At 39.1% G+C, this 21,779-nt stretch overlaps 1 protein-coding gene across 3 annotated transcripts in view; it reads left to right on the top strand.

The window, feature by feature from the left end:
- Positions 1-9,371, top strand: part of PIK3R1 (phosphoinositide-3-kinase regulatory subunit 1) — a 69,029-nt gene extending 59,658 nt beyond the window's left edge. For all 3 annotated transcript variants that reach the window (XM_063295581.1, XM_063295582.1, XM_063295583.1), the window contains 6 exons: positions 421-546; positions 1,425-1,567; positions 1,688-1,864; positions 1,958-2,026; positions 3,100-3,270; positions 5,028-9,371. In XM_063295581.1, coding sequence (XP_063151651.1) covers positions 421-546; positions 1,425-1,567; positions 1,688-1,864; positions 1,958-2,026; positions 3,100-3,270; positions 5,028-5,217 — 876 coding nt within the window. In that variant the 3' untranslated portion in view covers positions 5,218-9,371. The remainder of the gene's footprint in view (positions 1-420; positions 547-1,424; positions 1,568-1,687; positions 1,865-1,957; positions 2,027-3,099; positions 3,271-5,027) is intronic.
- Positions 9,372-21,779: the final 12,408 nt, after the last annotated feature.

Here is a 21,779-nt window from a genome sequence, read left to right as displayed (position 1 = left end):
AATATATGCACACACACACACACTCATTTCTCTTCCCTTTCCTTCTGCTGCATGAACACTAATAAAATACATTTAAAATTTTAAATTATTTTGTAAGATGTGGGAATTCAAAACCATTACTAAAAATAATGCTGTGGAAATTACACTGAATTGTTGCAAACAATTCTTATTTTAAAAAATAGTTTGTTTATTAGAAGCAACCTCTAGGCTCCTGCCTGGAAGAAAAATCTCATGCCATAAAACATTTACTAACTGAGGTACCCAAGGATGCTTTTCTTTTGTTTCCACAACTTGAGAGCTAATACAGCTTCACGCCTGGAATATGTGTTAGCATGAAAATTATCTTTCTGCTGATAATTAGGAGCTAACATAGGAAACTCTATGTTCATTGATTGTATTTCTGTGTATTTATCCTCCTAGGATCAAGTGGTTAAAGAAGATAGCATTGAAGCTGTTGGAAAGAAATTACATGAATATAATATTCAGTTCCAAGAAAAGAACAGAGAATATGACAGACTCTACGAAGATTATACAAGAACATCTCAGGTTAGCAGTGTTGAATGTCAACTAGAATCTAAAATGTAAGGTGTTTCATCCAACAGACCCATTAATCCAGTAAAACTCAGGTTGATGGAGTTTGGAGGCTAAATCTTGACCTTTCAGTTTCAGTTTTAAAAAATACATGGTTTGAAGCAAGTTTAGGATTGATTAATAGTGCTAAATCATCAATGTATTACTGATGTATTGCTGCAGTCTCCAGCAGTTACTTCAGCAGTAAACCAGTAATAAACCTTTTCTCTAAAATCAGGCAGGTTATAACCACAGAAAATCTAACCAGTGGCTTAGATGAATTACTGTGTAGTGAAGGGTTCGCACAGTATGGTATATATTATAAGTATAATGTAAACCACGTCCATATAAATGCACAAATGTAGACCTATATAAATCATAGAAGTGCAGTGATCTAAAGAACTATTTCAAGTATTTTGAAAGCCGTTCCTCTAAGATATTCTTTGAATGCTTCATGTATTGTATACATTTTATACACAGGATAGATTGTTTTCGGATGGCAATGATTTATAAAGTAGTTTCCTTACAGTGGTAAATGAGGTGTCCATAACTCAGCCAGAGAAGAGCTATAGGGATAGCAAATGCTTTGTGGGGTAGCACATCCTTTGCATGCAGAATCTCCCAGGTTCAATCCATACTATTTCCACTGAGGCCTGAAAGAGACTGTAGACTAAAATCTAGGATAGCCACTGCTTGTTAAAGAAGATAATGCTGAGCTAGTAAGTGCTATGCAAGACATCTTTTTGAGTTCTATCCTTTAGTGGTACTCTTTTTTTTTTAATATAAAAGTGCTTCAGGTATAACATAATTAGTCACTTTTAAAGTATTTTTAAACACCTTTTTCTTCTGTCCAGGAAATTCAAATGAAAAGAACTGCTATTGAAGCATTTAATGAAACCATAAAAATATTTGAAGAACAGTGCCAAACACAAGAAAGATACAGCAAGGAATATATTGAAAAATTCAAACGGGAAGGGAATGAAAAAGAAATACAAAGGTTTGTTAGCGGTGTTTCAAAAGTATATCTTTTAATATATAAAAGTCTTCAGAAAAACTGGAAACCAGAATGGGGTGTAAAATATGGCCTCAGTTTAACCTGCCCAATTATTTTCTCCAGAATTATGCACAACTATGAAAAGCTGAAATCACGAATCAGTGAAATTGTGGACAGTCGACATCGACTGGAAGAAGACCTAAAGAAGCAGGCTGCAGAATATAGAGAGATAGACAAACGCATGAACAGCATTAAGCCAGACCTTATACAGCTCCGAAAAACCAGAGATCAGTACTTGATGTAAGTAGTTGTGAATTCCAGCTTTTTAAGTGCACTTCTTCCACTTGAGTTTCTATGAGTGTTATCTGACTATGTTTTCAAAACTCTTTCTAGGTGGCTGACTCAGAAGGGTGTTCGGCAGAAGAAACTGAATGAATGGCTTGGCAATGAAAATTCAGAAGAGTGAGTATCCAAAATATTTCTAGGGATAGATGTTATCTCAGATTCTGTTTAGTGCATTTTTAATAATTGCATGTAAATCTTTATAAATATAATCTTCTTATACCATACATGTGAATATTGCAGTATTTTTATCAACCCAAGAGCCTAGCTTATGAACCACAATTTTTCTGCCTAAGAATTGAATCCACATTAGAGATCAAAAGATATACAGAAGTAGTAAATAAAACTTCTCATTCTCTCATTGCACTGATGGCTAAAATTGGTGATCCATCTAAAGATCAGCATGATTCAGTTTTTCTTTACATCCAGTTCTTAAAATCCAGGTGCAAACTAGAATTATAATTCTGGCTACCTACTGATACATTTTGAAGCAGAAGATTCTGTAGCCCTTCCTTTTATGTTCAGTAAAGAATAATTTCCCAAAGGGATTCCTTGTATACAAAGCTCAATTCATCATTTTTAGCAATGTTCAGAAAGCAAGAACATGAATGTGGTATTTGTCTACAGCTCTTTAAAGCAGCTGTATCTTTTCCTGGGATTGTGCAGCTGCCTTGGCATCTGCAGGTGATCCAGGGAAAGGACACTACAGCATTAAATGCATAGAGGTAATATACTTGTTCCTGCACGTGGTTTGAAGCATCTTTTTGAAATCAAACCCAAAGTATTGCCTTATTTATTTTAAATGATCTGTTCTTTTCTGGAATTTAAATTTATGATTTCTAACAGTTTTAACCTTAACTATTTGGAGCAAGTGAATAAGAAGAGCCGCTTAATAGGTTTTCATTAAATTGCTGCTGAATATTCCAAAATATGTAATGTACTAAATCAGTAAAGTAAAAAGCAACGTTTAATTAGATTTATTTTTACAAATCTAATATGGATGGATGGGGAGAGGAAGACAGTGAGTCAACCTATATAAAGGTGACTTCTCTGAAAACCTATCAACAGGCCTAATAGTGGACAAAACCACCTCCGGTCAAACAGTTTGATTTTGATTTTGCCACAGATTCTTTTATTATGCTTGGTCTTTTATTATTCCTGGTCTTTAACTATTTTATGTTGCTTCTGAACAGCCAATACTCTATAGTAGAAGATGATGAGGATTTGCCTCATCATGATGAACGTACGTGGAATGTTGGAAATATCATCAGAAGCCAAGCTGAAAATTTATTACGTGGAAAACGCGATGGAACATTCCTTGTTCGTGAAAGCAGCAAGCAGGGTTGCTACGCCTGTTCTGTTGTGTATGTATTCATATGTTTACCCAGTTTCTTCACCCATGAATAGAACTCCCCCATGCCCTCCCTTTGATGATTAACCAAAGCTTGGGTTCATGCATCTGATTGGATTGTCCTTCAAAGGATTATTGTAATACTGGTTTTTTGGCTTGAAATACTTGGTATTATAGTCTTCAGAACATGGGCAACAGCCTTTCAGCAGTCAGGTGTTGTGTTGGAGGGAGCAAGGGGTTCTGAGACCCATAAATTGACCACCTCACTTCAGAATATGATAGGCCATAAATGTAATTATTCTTTGCAGAGAACAATTGATACCAGACTACAGGTAGTCCTAGGGTTACAATGGCAATTGGGACTAGAATTTTCATTGCTAAGCAATGCAGTCACATGACATCACATCTTACAACTGCATTGCTTAGTGACGGCAGTCCCGGTTGCCACTGTAACCCCAGGACTGCATGGGTTCTTAAGTGAGGACCTCATGTGACTGCAACGTGGGAAGAGGTGGGAGTCCCAGGCAAGCAGGCGGGCAGGTAAGAACTACAGGTGGGCAGGTGGGTGCTGCGGGTGGGCGCTCTGGAGTGCAGGCAGGTACGTGGATGCCACGGGTGGGCGCTACAAAGGGCAGGGTGGCTGCGGGTGGGTGAAAAAGCAGTGGAGCGACTTGCAACCTCCCGCTGGCTTCACCATTGACTTTGCTTGTGGGAAGCCAGCAGGGAAGGTCCTAAATGGTGATCACATGACCATGGGACACTGCAGCTGTCGTAATTGCGAGCCGGTTGCCAACCACACGAATCACGATCACGTGACCGCGGGGATGCTAAGACGACCGCAACTCTGCAGACAGTTCATAAGTCCCCCTCTTTCAGCGTTGTTGTAAGTTTGAACAGTCACTGAATGAGTGATTGCAACCCGAGGACTACCTGTATTGTTCCACCAACCTACTCTAGCTAACTTTATATTCACAGTATTACAGAAGAAATCCAACTGTATCCCTATTTTGTAATGCTCTACTCTCTATTAAGCATTTGTTTGCATTAAATCATACATTTTAATTTTAAATGCCCACCAAACCCTGCCTAGTGTTCCACATATAGGGGCTAAATTTATTTCTAGTTGACATGAATTTGTATGCTTTCTTCGTGTTTAAATTGGTTTGGTTTTGGTTTTGGTTTTGGTTTTGGTTTTGGTTTTGGTTTTGGCTTACTTAATAGCATTAGATTCTGTAAGCCCCTGGGGTTGTATGCAGTTGGGTCCCCCCACACTGACACAACGTTCTTACATTCCGTGGAGGCTTCCATCAGCAGAGTGTGATGATTTTTAGTAGTTTTGTTCCACCCCACTCAGACTCCTGTTGCAGTTACCAAAACTCTTTGGAGAATCAGAGAATTCTTCAAAGCAAGAACAGGGTTGTTGGGTGAGGCACAATTCTCAAAACTACTTCTCTTCCTACCGCTGATAGAATCTTCCATCAGCCAAGGGTACCAGTTTGGTACGAAGCTGGTAAATTTGAACAGCCCTGAAATCTGAGATGTATAAGAAATATTTGGAATGAAACTGGAAGAGTTACAGAGAAAGAGGCAACTCTGTCTATCTAATGATGGAAGGGCAAAGCAATACAGTATTACTGATTAAATGAAAACAATGATGGGGTTACGGTAATAATGGATCAAAGAATATTGCTGTAATGTTATATAAAGAACAAGTTATATAAAAAAATGTCTCTTAGCAACATTAAAAAAAATCATTTTTTTTCCTTTTAGTGTGGACAGTGAAGTGAAGCATTGTGTCATCAACAAAACACCTACTGGGTATGGATTTGCAGAGCCATATAACTTGTACAACACGCTGAAAGAACTGGTGCTACATTATCAGCATACATCATTAGTGCAGCACAATGACTCTCTCAATGTCACACTAGCCTATCCAGTATATGCACAGCAAAGGCGATGAAGATGTTAATCCTTTGGGGTTATCTCTTTTTATTAAATACCCACAAAGTTAATTCGGCAGTCTGGAGGCTTCTGGGTAAAGAAGGCTTTTGAGTTGGAGCTAAGGTGTCAAAGCCTTCAGATGGAACTGAAGCTTTCTTCACAACCGCAGTAGGAGAGGTCACAGTTGAGAGCTGTGGACACACATTTCTAATCTAAAGTGCTTTTAAAAAAAAAACTAAGCAAAAGTAAAAATGCAGCGAAAGAGAGAGAAGTGCTACACCTGTCTCCCTGCAGGGACATAGAGGCCTTTAACCATGGTGCTTGTTGACCACCCCTTTGAAGCTTTATGAGCTCTAAAGTTGGAACTTTGAAGACCCCAACATGCATCAGGGGCCGTGTAAATGGCGGCAGAATTTCTCAGTCATGACTTGGATGGTGCGGTGTGCAGTGTGCAGTGGATGCAGTTGCCCGGCGTTGTGGATTGCTGATTTTCTGGTGAATGATATGTAGCAGAACGGCACTTTTCGATTTTAAGGGACACTTTAAGACTGACAGGGTGTTCGTTGGAGTAATGAACATGGTAATAAAAGTGCCAGGAAGTGTTTTTGTTTAGACATTTAAAATCCTGTTTTAAGATATTTAAGACTGAAGAAAACTGGACTTTTATGACAAACAATATATAATATGTACATAGTAGAGGATGACTAACTATCATAGATGGATACTGTCAGTACCAAACTCATTCTATTCATTTTTGTTTGGGTTTTTTTTTCCCCAAAGCCGAATCCTTACACTGCTATGCAATACTTCATTTTCTATAGGCTATATTTGTTTCATGTATAACTAAAGGATAAGCTGTTTCTACTTTTTTCCCTTATGTCATGTTTTCTTAGCTCATTTTTGTGTGTGTGTTAATTTTCATGTTGTCCTCTTTCCCTCCCTTCTTTTTTTTTTAGAAAAGAAAAGAAATGTACAGGATATTGGCAAAAGTTGGCTTCAGAATTAAAACTATGAACTATTTTAACAGGGTTTTTCCCCTTTTTGTAGTATATTGGGCTGCTAGCCCAAGGTTACAATTCAAGATTAATTTCTCGGCTAAATATTTTGTTGGGCAGTGCCTGATAAGCTTAAAAGCTGCTTTATTCAATAAAAATAAATGTCGATTGCAAAAATATCACTTGAGTCCAACAATATTGTTTGAAAAATATCTTTACATTATTGTTTCTACTATATTTTATTCAGTTTTTAGATTACTGTCTTGATTGTGTTTTATTGGAAAGAAAAGGCTTCTATTCTACTTTGAATGTTGCAGATAAGCAGGTGAAAAACATTGACTACTAAGTACCAAATTTAATCCTTCAGAGTAATTTGTCATGTGTAATTTTGAGCAACTGTTCTAGACGCTGCATCGAGATACATTTTTCATCCCATGGAAGAATTGTTTTTCAGTTGCTGTTTAAATGTATACAGTTAGGTATACATTTGGGTTTTACATTTCATACTCTTTTGAGTAACAGAATCAGAGTAATTTTAGGAAGCTCTATCTCTATGACACTTATCTCCCAGAATTAATTTCTGTTACTTTTACATTTTAAATGAAGGTAAAAATAAAAAAGTAATCCAAAAGGACAAATAAATCAGGTACCCATGTGATTAAGTTAATGAAAGAAATATAAAACCTCAGTGTTACAGTATTTAACCAAATTCTACATTTCTTGACCAACACAATAAAAATCATGGTTGTGTTTTATAGTTTTGCAGATTAATGTTAAGGAACTCTGGAAAACTTTTATATAGTGAATAAGCAAACAAGAAAATAGATCTTATGGAAGAGCTCTTTATGGTTTCAACCCATAGGGAATCTTTGCTTCTAAAGAGGCATTAAAGACTATTGTAGATGTATTTTTGTCATTTGGTAACACTATGAATAAATCAGCTTTAGTCCTCTTGTTTTTATTTACCAGTAAATTTTATATTGGAAGCATTTGTTTAGAACTTGCTGACTTTGCTTTCCTGAGGAATGTGCAGACTCAGAGCCCTTTAAAAGCCAATGGGGATTTTACAAGCTTAAGAGAGCCCACTAGGGCTCTGCTTGTAGGCTGTAAGCAGTAATCCCCTGGTGTTTAGTCTCAGTAAAGTCTCACTAATGTCAATGGAATTACTTCAAGATCTAGTCAAAAGGAAGTAGACTGGAAATTGCATTTTATTTCATAGAGCAAAGATCAAGCCAAATGTATGCCCATTTTAATCAGTTTGTTTATTCTTCCCACTAGATTTTTCAAGAGGGGGAAATATGCATTCTGCTCTGATTATTGTTCTTGAAGGGCAAATTATGACCAGTCACTGAATAGCAAGTAATTTACTACAATGCACTTTGTGAGAGAGAGAAAGATGGATGTGCATCAGTGGGTCCTACACCTGATTTGTCATCATCTAATTGGCTCTATCAGTTCTGATCACCTCTAGATCCCTTTGATAAGGAAAAGATAGAGCCTAGCTTCTGTCCTCCCATGTTAAAACAAAAGCCAGCTGATCAGCACTTCCATTTATCATTTAGTGCTGTGCATTGTTGGTATTCTTCTATTGGGAATCATACAAGCAGCCTCTCTAGAGCTAGGTTGAATATAATGATCAAGTCTTGAGAACTGCATGCACAGGGCCCTTGTTAATATATGGTTACCAATCCAACAGTCAATGCATACACAAAACAATTGTGTGTGTGCATGTCCCTCTCTGAGGATGCAGAGAGAGAAACCCAAAACTTCTGAGCTACAACAATAACATAACAGGGCTTCTGAAATATGAACTACTATGTTTATACCATGAGTACAGCTACTTCAGACAAAACAAGTTATGGATTCTGTAACTTGAGGCTTAGTTTTGTGGTTTTGATGTACTTCTGTATATGTATTTGTGAAAGAGAGAGAGTGTATAAATGGGCCATGTTCTAATTGCAGTTTTCAGTGAATCTAAGCGCGTAGTGAAACTTTTCTCCAAATTTCCCAAGTCTCTATACAGCCTGGAAGGAATTAAGCTGACAGGGTCTTTCAGGGCTTAGTTATTATATTAGTGTCAACAATTACCCTAAGAATTCTCTAATCCATTTTTCATGTTAAATGAAATAAAATCATTGGAAATTTTAATCAATTCAGAAAATTAAAATTTTATTTTATAAATGATATCTGAATAAAGAGAAAGTTTGCTGTACATGCAATTAAAGTCAGCATATTTTAACTTCTCTTACTGAAAACGAACATGCAAACTTTTTTTCCCCTTCAAACTAAAACTTCACTAATAAAAAGGTTGATGACACATGGATGTGTACAGGCTAGACTGGGTGATAAAAGAAAAATCCCAGTGGCAAACAACATCCAAATTATTGTCTAGAAAACTATATTGACCAGAAAGTCACCAGGAGTCAAGCTGGACTCATTGAAGACTTAATCCTAACTTATTTGAAAAGTATACGGAGAAGATCATGTTTCTAGAATTTGTTTTAATGTGTAAAGCCAAATCTTATGTTTCAGTGTCAGCTGTTATGTGGAAAAAGTTGCTTTGTCTTGTAGTTAACAATGAGCTATGATGCTTGGGGGAAAAATATCATTGTGATGTTTTTCACTGGGGAGAACATCAGTTAGATTTAACACAGTGCTTTTGCTATGCATGGTATTCATTTGGGAAAGCAATTCCAGTGGTGACTTTTATTCAGGATTGCTTTCGAAATGGGCAATTCCAAGCACAATGCCTCCCATGGGACATGGCTCAAAATGCAATATTTTTAGTTTTTGTACAAAATAATTTTAGTAAAAACTGTTGAAAACAGGCCACATAGAAAATTAGGGAAGAGCTACAATGCCATTTGTCCCTATGAGACTGCATTAGCTGCCCAAAATGCTGCTATTTTTACTCTTAGTTTCTCCCCCTTAAAAAAAATAAGCTCTATTTTGTTGAATGTCTTTAAAACATTAAAAACTTCGTTTCTATTTTATTTTTTTTAGGGAGGCAGAGGCTAAATGGATGTTGCACGTTGTCTTTAAAAGGCAATATTAACAAATGCGCCTCCTTAAAAATGTTGTTGGCTTTCTGAAATTGATGGAGCTGTGTCCTGTTTTTAAGTTGCTTTAAAAATTGTACTAGGTCTTCAACATGAATAAAGATTGTTTTGAAACTGCATTTTATGTGTTAACTGCTCAGTAATAAGTGACAGGTTTTTTACCTTTCTTATATTTATTGATTTCTTACATGTTCATTTTCTAATGAATAGATGGAAGACAAAAGGTAGCGCGGAATTCCCCTTTCCCCCCAAATTCCAAATATGAGGGAGAAATAACTCATTGATACAACAATCTTATCTAGACCTAAGAGCCATCTCAAAGGCCATGTGGTCTCTCCATATTATCCTGCTTCATCAGGGAGAGCTGTAACTTGCCTTTGCCACATCAGGCATATTTCAACACTAATACTGTCAAAACAGAGGTAAGACAGGAGCATTTAGGAAGGCTTGAGATATTTTGTCCCATATGAAAAACCCTCCAGTTCCATTGAATGTTGTCTCCTGCCTGGAAGAATGAGGACAAAAATCACCATCCTTAAAAAATAAACATTCCTGTTACGCGTCTCATTTTCCCCTATTAGTGTGAGCACAACAGACTTCAGGTTTAATTGTTCTGCCATAGATTCTCCTCCCCTGTTCTTTTTGACACCACAATAGTTTGAAGAGCCCCAAAGCATGATATGTGTTATCTTTTCATTTTGGGTATAATATTATGGTATTATAGTGCAACCATATTCACCCAAATGAATTTTGGATACAACAAAGTAAAGTTACTTGTATTTCAGGTTTTTGCTTTTTCTTTGCTTTTTTCCTATAAAAGCTTGACTTAGATCTAGAATCTGTGTCCTACTAACAATGGAATATTATACTTTCCTAGCCCTTTTTGATATATTTTTCCAGTCCTTTTTGATATGATAATCATTTTATCATTTATAAACATCATAAATCATTTTTGAAACTTGTATATATAATTGTCATGAGTACTGATGGCGAGCAGGAGGGGGCCTCTATCCAGGGAGGAAAACGCATGCGTAGTACTGAGGAATTAAGCAGCCATTCAAAGAGACACAGATCAGACCCGCCTTAACTTTTGGGGTTTATCTGTCTGGGTTTTTCCCACGCTTCTTCAGTTTGTTAGGATTTTATGTCTTATGTAGCAGTGATAAACACTAGAGACCTATTCCTCATCTCAGCGTGATTCCTGACTGTTAGGACAATAATAAAGACTAGTATTTAAAGTGGGGGAAAAGATTCCTAAAAAAAATCACAAGGAGTATCATAACTAGGGTAAAAAAAATCCAGATGACACTAGATGGCACCAAGGAGTTCTGTATCTCTGCTATCATGTGGTTGTCTGGTTTCTGGCTGCCAGGTATGGTAACCCTACCCAAGTTTCTATCAGGGTTGAAGCTACTATTTCATATTTATGAAATTCTAAGCCTTAGGGCAGACAGGTGGACCCAATTGGGTCTATCAATGTTGTCTTCTGTATGCCAAAAATTTTTGGATACTGGCTGGGTAACCTTGGGCCAGTCGCGCACGCTCAGCCCAACTCACCTCACAGGGTTGTTTTTTCTTTAATAAGAATTTTATTAAGTTTGAAACAGGTAAAAACTGCAGAAAAGAAAAAAAAACTACAAAAAGAAAACTTAAAAAGTGTGAAACACAAATTTTTTTTTGAAGATTACAGAAAGAAATGACTTCTGACTTTCAACAAGAATATACAGCAATTTCCATAATCAGTCCCTTACTCTATATCAAACCAAGATCACATTACTTCTATAAATCCTTCCATTAGCACATACCCAAATCACTAATGCAATTGCTCCTTCCCCTTATATACTGTATATAAAAAAGAAATATATAAATCTCTAAATCAACTCCCCTCCCCCAAAAAACATTTATTTAATTATTTCCTTCCTACCACTATATTTCTGTCCACTATAATAAAAATCGAATTATAAAAATATATAAATTGTCTACTTTTATAATTAAAAATACTACAGCATTCTTAACTCTATTAAACCTAAAAACCAAGCAATTATTATTGTACCTAACAGATACCTTATAAATCTTACAAATCAAACAAACCTTTAAAAGAATCCAGTAAATCTAAATCCAAATCATTAAAGAGAAATGAAATCATAATAGCCTCATTGTCAATCCAATTAAACATCCTTAAATTTTTACCCCATTTCAAAATATACCAAGACGTTAACACATCCCCTTTTACACAGAAGGCATTTTTCTTACAAAAATCAAACTGCCTCCCTTGAAAACCAAAGACTGTGGGGGTCTGGATGGGGAACAACACGCTTCAGCTGAACCCTGGTAAGACAGAGTGGCTGTGGGTTAAGGGCTCTTCTGTATCTGGGAAAATGTCATCTTTAGTTCTGGATGGGGTTGTGCTGCCCCAGACAGACCTGGTGTGTAATCTAGGGGTCCTTCTGGACTCACAACTCCTGCTGAAGGAGCAGGTGGCAGTCATAGTCAGGAGGGCCTTTGCACAATTTCATGTTGTGCGCCACTTATCCCCTTTCCTGGATTGGGAAGCCCTCCAAACAGTCACTCATGCCCTGGTCATCTCCCAGATAGACTATTGCAATGTGTTCTACATGGGGCTACCCTTGAAGAATATCCAGAAGCTACAGCTGGTCCAGAATGCAGCTGTGTGGGTTATTTTTGGTGCCCCTAGAAGGGCACATATAACACTTTTACTACACGAGCTGCATTGGGTACCAGTCTGCTTTCGGGTCCAATTCAAGGTGTTGATTATCACCTTTAAAGCCCTACATGGCATGGAACCAGGTTACCTGAGGGACTGCCTCTTCCCCATTACATCAACCCGCCCCACCCAGTCATGCAGAGAGGGCACATTGTGGACCCTGTCTATAAAAGAATTCCATCTGGCGGGGTCCAGGAAACAATCCTTCTCTGCAGTGGCACCCACCCTCTGGAACATCCTGCCACCGGAGGTCAGGCTAGCCCCATCCGTTCTGACTTTCAGGAAGTCCCTGAAGACTTGGCTCTGCTGCCATGCTTGGGGTGAGGAGGGGGGGTCATTCTTGGGGATGGCTGGCACCTTAGAGTGCTCCCCTCGTATTTATGATCTTTTATAGCCATCTGGATTTCTATTTTATTTTTAATCTTGTATTGTATTATATTTCATGTTTTATTATGATTATTGTTTTAATGTTTTAATTGATTAACTTATTGTAAACCGCTCAAAGTCCCTCCTTGGGGGGAGATGGGCAGTAGTACAAATTTGAGACATAAATAAATAAAATCCTTCAAATTCAGTACAAAAATAATAGTAGGGAGGCAATTATTTATTCTCGGTTGTCCTTAATATTTAAATGGGAAAAGAAGCCAAAACTTTAAAAGATTTTTTTAAATTTAATCCAGAAATAACGATAAGCACCAAGAGAGTCTGCTTCTTCTTGCTGTAGAAAGACTCTCTTAGGGTATGAAAACTTGGAAAAAATATAAATTGGGTGATTTAGAAATGGGGCAGCTCGACCTAATGTCCCCTTAAGGCTACAGCACGGGTTGGAAATGGTGACTTCCCAGCCTCCCAGAGGCACTTACCAGATCATCATGAACACTGTTTGCAATTCTCTAGCTACAAGACGCCATTCCTGAGGACAAATGGGATAATTCTGAGCTTTTTCTTTATTCATGAAAAAGCTCTGGGCTTAGGTAAAAGCTTGCCTGAGCCCAAAAAAGTGCCACTTTGTCAGTTCTGTCCGTGGAGCTCATGGACACAGCTGTTCAGTCGGCCATGTTCCCCACCAGAAGCCCCCAAATTACTAGAATGCTAGCTCTGGCCCCTTAGCCTCCTTAGATTTAGGGGGGTTTTTTTCTTGGCAAGTGGTCAATTTCCAAAGAAAGACTTGGACTGCCCTTTACCCATCATTTTCACTTCTGAAGAAATTTTATGAGGTCTTTCAGGGATTTGAGTTGTTTTTTAAAAAGAAGATAATGCTGGAAGCTGGCACTTCGCTTGGTAGTGTTCTTTTTTCATTAAAAAAAAAGTTAAGTATCCTTTTTTTCCTTCAGCAAAGGATCATTATCTTGTCGTGGTGCTGGAGCTTGAGCACCGCAATGATGCCATGAGCTAAACCGTGAAGGGCCACCCAAGACGGGAAGGTCATGACAGAGAGGTCAGACTAAATGCGATCCCTGGGGAAGGTAATGGCAACCCACCCCAGGATTCTTGCCGTGAAAACTAAATGGATCAGTACAACCAGAGATATGTTGGTATACCATCGGAAGATGAGACCCCCAGGTCGGAAGATGGTCAAAATGCTACTGGGGAGGAACAGAGGATGAGCTCAATTAGCCCCAGATGTGATGACGAAGCTAGCTCAAAGCCGAAAGGACGGCTAGCGGCCGACGGTGCTGGTGGTGAAAGGCGAATCCGATGTTCTAAGGATCAACACACCATTGGAACCTGGAATGTAAGATCTATGAGCCAGGGCAAATTGGATGTAGTTATTGGTGAGATGTCAAGATTAAAGATAGACATTTTGGGCATCAGTGAACTGAAATGGACTGGAATGGGCCACTTCACATCAAATGACCACCAGATCTACTACTGTGGACAAGAGGACCACAGAAGAAATGGAGTAGCCTTCTTAATTAATAGTCAAGTGGCTAAAGCAGTGCTTGGATACAATCCAAAAAACAACAGAATGATCTCAATTCGAATTCAGGGCAAGCCATCTAACATCACAGTGATCCAAATATACGCCCCAACCACAGATGCTGAAGAAGCTGAAGTAGAGCGGTTCTATGAGGATCTGCAGCACCTACTGGACAACACACCTAAAAGAGATGTTATTTTCATCACGGGAGACTGGAATGCTAAGGTGGGCAGTCAAATGACACCTGGAATTACAGGTAAGCATGGCCTGGGAGAACAAAACAAAGCAGGACATAGGCTGATAGAATTTTGCCAAGACAACTCACTCTGCATAACAAACACTCTCTTCCAACAACTTAAGAGATGGCTTTATACATGGACTTCCCCAGATGGACAACACCGAAATCAGATTGACTACATTCTTTGCAGCCAAAGGTGGCAGACATCTATACAGTCGGTAAAAACAAGACCTGGAGCTGACTAGTTCCGATCACGAACTTCTTCTTGCACAATTTAGGATCAGACTAAAGAGATTAGGGAAGACCCACAGATCAGCTAGATATGAGCTCACTAATATTCCTAAGAAATATGCAGTGGAGGTGAAGAATAGATTTAAGGGACTGGACTTAGTAGATAGGGTCCCAGAAGAACTCTGGACAGAAGTTTGCGACATTGTTCAGGAGGCGGCAACAAAATACATCCCAAAGAAAGAGAAAACCAAGAAAGCAAAATGGCTGTCTGCTGAGACACTAGAAGTAGCCCAAGAAAGAAGGAAAGCAAAAGGCAACAGTGATAGGGGGAGATATACCCAATTAAATGCAAAATTCCAGAGGTTAGCCAGAAGAGATAAGGAATTATTTTTAAACAACCAATGCGCAGAAGTGGAAGAAGACAATAGAATAGGAAGGACAAGAGACCTCTTCCAGAAAATTAGAAACATTGGAGGTAAATTCCAGGCAAAATTGGGTATGATCAAAAACAAAGATGGCAAGGACCTAACAGAAGAAGAAGAGATCAAGAAAAGGTGGCAAGAATATACGGAAGACCTGTATAGGAAGGATAACAATATTGGGGATAGCTTTGATGGTGTGGTCAGTGAGCTAGAGCCAGACATCCTGAAGAGTGAGGTTGAATGGGCCATAAGAAGAATTGCTAATAACAAGGCAGCAGGAGACGATGGCATCCCAGCTGAACTGTTCAAAATCTTGCAAGACGATGCTGTCAAGGTAATGCATGCTATATGCCAGCAAATTTGGAAAACACAAGAATGGCCATCAGACTGGAAAAAATCAACTTATATCCCCATACCAAAAAAGGGAAACACTAAAGAATGTTCAAACTATCGAACAGTGGCACTCATCTCACATGCCAGTAAGGTAATGCTCAAGATCCTGCAAGGTAGACTTCAGCAATTCATGGAGCAAGAATTGCCAGATGGACAAACTGGGTTTAGAAAAGGCAGAGGAACTAGGGACCAAATTGCCAATATCCGCTGGATAATGGAAAAAGCCAGGGAGTTTCAGAAAAACATCTATTTCTGTTTTATTGACTATTTAAAGCCTTTGACTGTGTGGACCATAACAAATTGTGGCAAGTTCTTAGTGGTATGGGGATACCAAGTCATCTTGTCTGCCTCCTGAAGAATCTGTATAACGACCAAGTAGCAACAGTAAGAACAGACCACGGAACAACGGACTGGTTTAAGATTGGGAAAGGAGTACGGCAGGGCTGTATACTCTCACCCTACCTATTCAACTTGTATGCAGAAGACATCATGCGACATGCTGGGCTTGAGGAATCCAAGGCTGGAGTTAAAATATCTGGAAGAAACATTAACAATCTCAGATATGCAGATGATACCACTTTGATGGCTGAAAGCAAAGAGGAACTGAGGAGCCTTATGATGAAGGTGAAAGAAGAAAATGCAAAAGCTGGCTTGCAGCTAAACCTCAAAAAAACCAAGATTATGGCAACCAGCTTGATTGATAACTGGCAAATAGAGGGAGAAAACGTAGAAGCAGTGAAAGACTTTGTATTTCTAGGTGTGAAGATTACTGCAGATGCTGACTGCAGTCAGGAAATCAGAAGACGCTTAATCCTTGGGAGAAGAGCAATGACAAATCTTGATAAAAGAGTTAAGAGCAGAGACATCACCTTGACAACAAAGGTCCGCATAGTTAAAGCAATGGTGTTCCCCGTAGTAACATATGGCTGCGAGAGCTGGACCATAAGGAAGGCTGAGAGAAGGAAGATCAATGCTTTTGAACTGTGGTGTTGGAGGAAAATTCTGAGAGTGCCTTGGACTGCAAGAAGATCAAATCAGTCCATCCTCCAGGAAATAAAGCCAGACTGCTCACTTGAGGGAATGATATTAAAGGCAAAACTGAAATACTTTGGCCACATAATGAGAAGACAGGACACCCTGGAGAAGATGCTGATGCTAGGGAGAGTGGAGGGCAAAAGGAAGAGGGGCCGACCAAGGGCAAGATGGATGGATGATATTCTAGAGGTGACGGACTCGTCCCTGGGGGAGGTGGGGGTGTTGACAACCGACAGGAAGCTCTGGTGTGGGCTGGTCCATGAAGTCACAAAGAGTCGGAAGGGACTAAACGAATAAACAACAATCCTTTTTTCCACAGGACAGGGAATTTGGCTGGAGGGATAGATCTGTGGCCACCTAAATACTGTAATTTTTAAAGACTGGATTATGGTTTAACACATTGTGTAAATTTAGCCAATTGTGATATAGGCAAGAAACAATGATTAGACCAGGGGTTTTCAAGCTTTTTCAGGCTGTGGATCCCACTAGTTAAAAAAAAAATCCCAGAACCCTCAATCAAGAAACAAAGCTTCAGTGATAGAAAATTGGCTGTATTCGAGTGTGTCTTTTGTTTGTGTGTTTTTTGTCTTCAGTCTGTCACACAGCCCCAAGAGTTCCATGGAACAGTCTGAAAAACCCTAGATCAGACAAAAAGTAGCTAAACCTAACATGGAACCCTGTGTCATTTTTGCTTTCGTCACACAAGGTTTGTACATGTTGAAAAATTTTTGAAATCCCCAGCCATTCCTAGAGAATTGATAATGAAGAGCAATTTCACCAATGTCTCCTCTTGCCATGCTGGCTGGGGAATTCTGGGAGTTGAAGTCCACACATGTTAAAGTTGCCAAGTTTGAAAAACACCGCGTTAGCCCAAGTGTGAAAGACATGGGGTTAGGCCAAGTCCAGCAAATAAGATCCAAGATGGGGAACAGATAATTTCCTTCCCTCTGTTCAGAGGCAAATAGGGATATAGGTTTGCTCTGACCGTGAGCAGTCTCATTGTTTGTTATTACATTTTTAGCCTTCCTTTCCTCTGTGATTTTAAGATAGTTCTCCTCTCTTACTACCCTCACAACAACAGCCCTTTGAAATAGATGCTGCTGAGAAAGAGCAGATTCAGAATCATACAGTGAATTCCACAAATGAGTGGAGACCTTCTTGACTACCTCCTTCCACGTTTGGAGCAATGATACTGGATGCATAATGCTGGATGCTCTCTCACCCCAATCAACTTCATCAGGCTTTGACAAAGTTTGGTAGTAAACCCTAAATATGTTTTTGCTAGGACATGCTTGCTTGCCCAGTTGCTGGAATCTTGTCCCCAACTGTGTGGTGCACCTCCAAAATGCAGCACTAGCTCAGAGACAAATTGGACATCTTATTCAGCTCACCATTGGTGAAGAGTGCCTGCGTTCTCTGTCTCCAGTTCTTGATTGATTGAAGCTCTCATGTTCCAGTGATTGGTGTAATAATAATATTAGTACCATTTTACTTCCCTGCCCAACACATTTTTGATTTGCCCATGTTTCTTCCCAGATTTGAAAGCTGGTATTTTTCAAGTATAGCCAAGCTGCTGCAGATTTTAATTTTTAATTGGAAGTTAATCTCTGGTGTTTTATGATACCTGTCTTCAGTTTGAGTAACCACTCTCTTCCACCAGGACAATGGAGAGAAACTGGTAGTCCTCCAGATATTGTTGGACTTAATTTGCATCATCTCCAGTGACTGATTGTGCTGGTTTCCAGGATAGACCTTACCAGGATTTGCTTTCATTTAGTTGCCTGGGAAAAGAGGGCAATGCTTCCTGGTCTGGAGGAAAGGGGTTAGGAGATGTGATTGTAACTCCTACCATTCTCTCAATCACATCCACTGTAATGCAGCAACACTTCCAAGTCTGAAGTTGAGCTTATTTTATTCTATTTATTTATCATATTTTTATCACTGCCCATCTCCCTCATATGGGGGACTCTGGTCTTAGAAAACGATTTATGAAGTTCTTTGGAAAAGAACTTTGTGACCAAACTCAGTGGCAGATCAGATTGGGGTGACATCCTTTCCTCACAAGTTGCTATTGTTGTTGGACTACTACTGCTACTTAACATAAGATTAACTGGTGCACAGTTGAATCCAGTTTATCTCAACCGCTAGACTGAGGATATGCTTTGCTATGCATAAAAGCTCAAGCCAATCTCCAGTTAACCGAAATTCATCCCAGAAAATCCTCTTAGAGAGCCAATTCCAATTTTAGAAAGAAAAAAATTGTCAAGGCAGACCTACAGAATTTGTTCTCTATCAAATTTTTGTGTCCGTTGCAGATAAATTTATCAAGGTGCCTTGGTTAATGAATGTATAGGGAAATTTATCCAAGAAATTCAGAAATGAGAGAAAAGCTTGTAATTATTGAAGTGTAGGACTATGGCCAGAAGGAAGGATTTGGTCCCAGCTATGGAAGTTACAAGACAAGTATGTTTTCCTCTAATGAAGTATCAGATACCCACTCTCACTAGGTGGTCATTGTACTGGCAAGGCTGAGAGTCCTTGTTTGACAAACAAAAGCAGATGGTGTAAAACATGCCATTTGGGCTTATTTTTATTCCCATATCCTTATTCCAACCTAGCTGAGAACCTGAGATAATGATTTTGCTGAAGTCGACTCAGTCCAAGTTTACAGTACAGCACTGATCTGAATTCAGGTTTCAGGCTTGCCCTGTGATTAGCTCCTCTAAATCAGCCTTTATTTCCGTCTGTGCATAGTATAAAGGATAGTTAAATTTGTAACTGCAGAGGAATCTGCAGAGGGCATTAGAAACTCTATGGAGACAAACTAGGACAAAGCTGCTGGAACAAAGCTATTAGGAGGAAAACAGCTGTTGATACCCTGGGAAAGGATAACACAGGCAGGAAAAATTTGAACTTTCCAAAGCTCTTGGAAGTCTAATAACATTTGAATCCTAGGATTACTAGAAACATCCATGAAAGATCTTCAGAATGTGTTAATTGTTTGTCATTGCAATGTGCTAGGCAACCTATGAAGTTGAAAATCCAAATGGTTTCTAAGAGCCCTAAAGGACTAGTATATTTCAGAATGCAATGGATACTTTAAAAAAAGCTGTAACAGGGAGCAGAGGGAGAGGGAATGTGTTTATTATTGTTTGTTATTGCAATAACTTATTTCAAAAGCCACTGTAGATGTTTCCCTTAGCTTTCTCCATGTACAGAGAGTATTGGAGAGATTTAGTTGCATACAACAATACATGTTGAAACCCAGAGTGCAGACAACAAGCATATTCACCTGTTGTCACTATGTGCAGCAGGAATTTCATTACATATTTCATATCTAAATGCCCATTAAAATGCAGCATCCCCCCCTTGATAGATGAATTACTCACATGCAGACCAGATATTGATCATGCTGATAATGTTAATGACAATAATAACAATAATGCAGAGATTGCAATGTGGGGGCACGAGAAGTGATACAAACTGTTTGATTGTTGTTCTCATTTATTTTAGAATGAATAATTCTAACACAAAATAAATTATTTGACTCAACAAGGTCCTAAATCATTTTGGGCAGACCACTCAGCTGAACATGTTTATGTAAACATAAGGTAGAACAAATCTTCAAACAAAATTAGGAAGAATTCACCAACTACCTTTCAAGTGTACCATCAGCTTCAATATCACTCTCTCTTTCCTAAACATTCTTAATTTGAATGATAAGAATTGCTGAATACAAGTTCTTGAGATATTCATCAAGTTTTGTGTAGATCTTTGAGGAAATACGAGCTTCCTGATACTACTGAATTACAACTACAAGCTCTAGGTTGCATGGTCAACAATGAGAGCCACATTCCTGATTAAGGCTCTTTTCAGACTTTCACCTGAAATCACAGTGATTGAGGATAGGAGGAACAAGAGTTAGTTTGATTCCATTCTTTCCATATATTCAGTGATAGGATGGATTCCTGAACAAGACAAGCTATGCTGTTTCATGGAAGATATCCTTGAAAAATGCATAGATTCTACAATAGGTATCTCCAGAATTAGTGTAAAATGACTGCTATGGGGAATTAAGATGCAAAGCATGGATTTACTGGAATACTACTTGCAACCCCCTCAACACACTTGTCTTCCCCATCCTGGATGCTTCCTGCCTCCCTCCTACTTTATTTTTGGGCCCAAAATCATTCTAGAAATAAAGGTGAAGTTGGAAGCTGACACCTTCTGTGCAGCATGATACATTCCCCTCCTTTTATTCTTTCCAACCTAAGAGAAAGTTGGAAATTATTATGTAAATAAGCTCAGGAGCCTGTCTATCTGTTCCTCTATCTATTTATCAGCAAGATAATAGAATAGAATAGAATAGAATAGAATAGAATAGAATAGAATAGAATAGAATAGAATAGAATAGAATAGAATACTTTTATTGTCATTCTACTATACACCAAGGTACACATTAAAATGAAATTTCGTTGCAATTGGCTCAGAAAAATAATTACTATAATATATAATATATATTCTTTACCATTCCACTCCCCTAATCATTATCGCTAATAATTATCACGGTCCTACTTACAACATGTACCACCATGAAATAAGAGGGGATTATTAAGAGTTCAGGAGTCTAATAGCCCAGGGGACAAAACTATTGCCTGATCTCGCTGTTCTGCAGCGGAACCTTTTCCCAGACGGTAACAAGGAGAACAGGCCACAAGGAGGGTGGGAGGGGTCACTGACAGTGTTTCAGGCTCTAGCGTGTATACGCTATATCCTGACTGGGAGGCAATGAGATCCCAGTTATCCTCTCTGCTGCCCTCACCACCCTCTGCACGGACTTCTTATCCGAGGCACGAGAGCCTCCCAGCCAGACGGAAATACAGTTGGTCAATACACTCTCTCTAGTGCCGCTGTAGAAAGTAAGGAGGATGGGAGGTGGAAGATGGGCTTTCCTCATCCGGCGGAGAAAATGCAAGCGCTGCTGTGCCCGTTTTACCAAGGATGCCATATTGAGAGACCAAGTCAGACTATTCGTCATCTGCACCCCCAGGAACCTGATGCTACTGACTGACTCCACAGCTACATCATTAATAAAGAGTGGAGTGTGGCTGGGCCAGTTCTTTCTAAAATCGATGATAATCTCCCTAGTTTTTTCAACATTTAGAACCAGGCCATTTATACTACACCAATCCACCAAACCTTCACCTCCTCCCTGCAAGCCCAATCATTGTCATCCCTGATAAGACCCACCACCCTTGTATCATCCGCATACTTCACAATGGAGGTGGTGGTAAACCTGGCACAGCAGTCATCAGGGTAAACAGCCGTGGGCTCAGGACACAGACCTGTGGGGAGCCGATGGTCAAAGAAATAGGCTTGGAGACAGTATCTCCAACTCGCACCGACTGGGGTCTATCAGTGAGGAAGCCAAGTAGCCAGTTACACAAAGGAGTACTAAAACCCAGAGAGCCCAATTGGTTCACCAAATGCTGAGGAATGGTCGTATTGAATGCTGAACAGAAATCAACAAACAGCAATGGCATGTAGCTGTTCTTCTCCTCT

This window comes from Candoia aspera, chromosome 2 (genome assembly GCF_035149785.1).
Source record: "Candoia aspera isolate rCanAsp1 chromosome 2, rCanAsp1.hap2, whole genome shotgun sequence".
NCBI lineage: Eukaryota > Metazoa > Chordata > Lepidosauria > Squamata > Boidae > Candoia > Candoia aspera.
The sequence above is the reverse complement of the archived record's forward strand: the minus strand, read 5'-3'. Positions and strand labels throughout refer to the sequence as shown.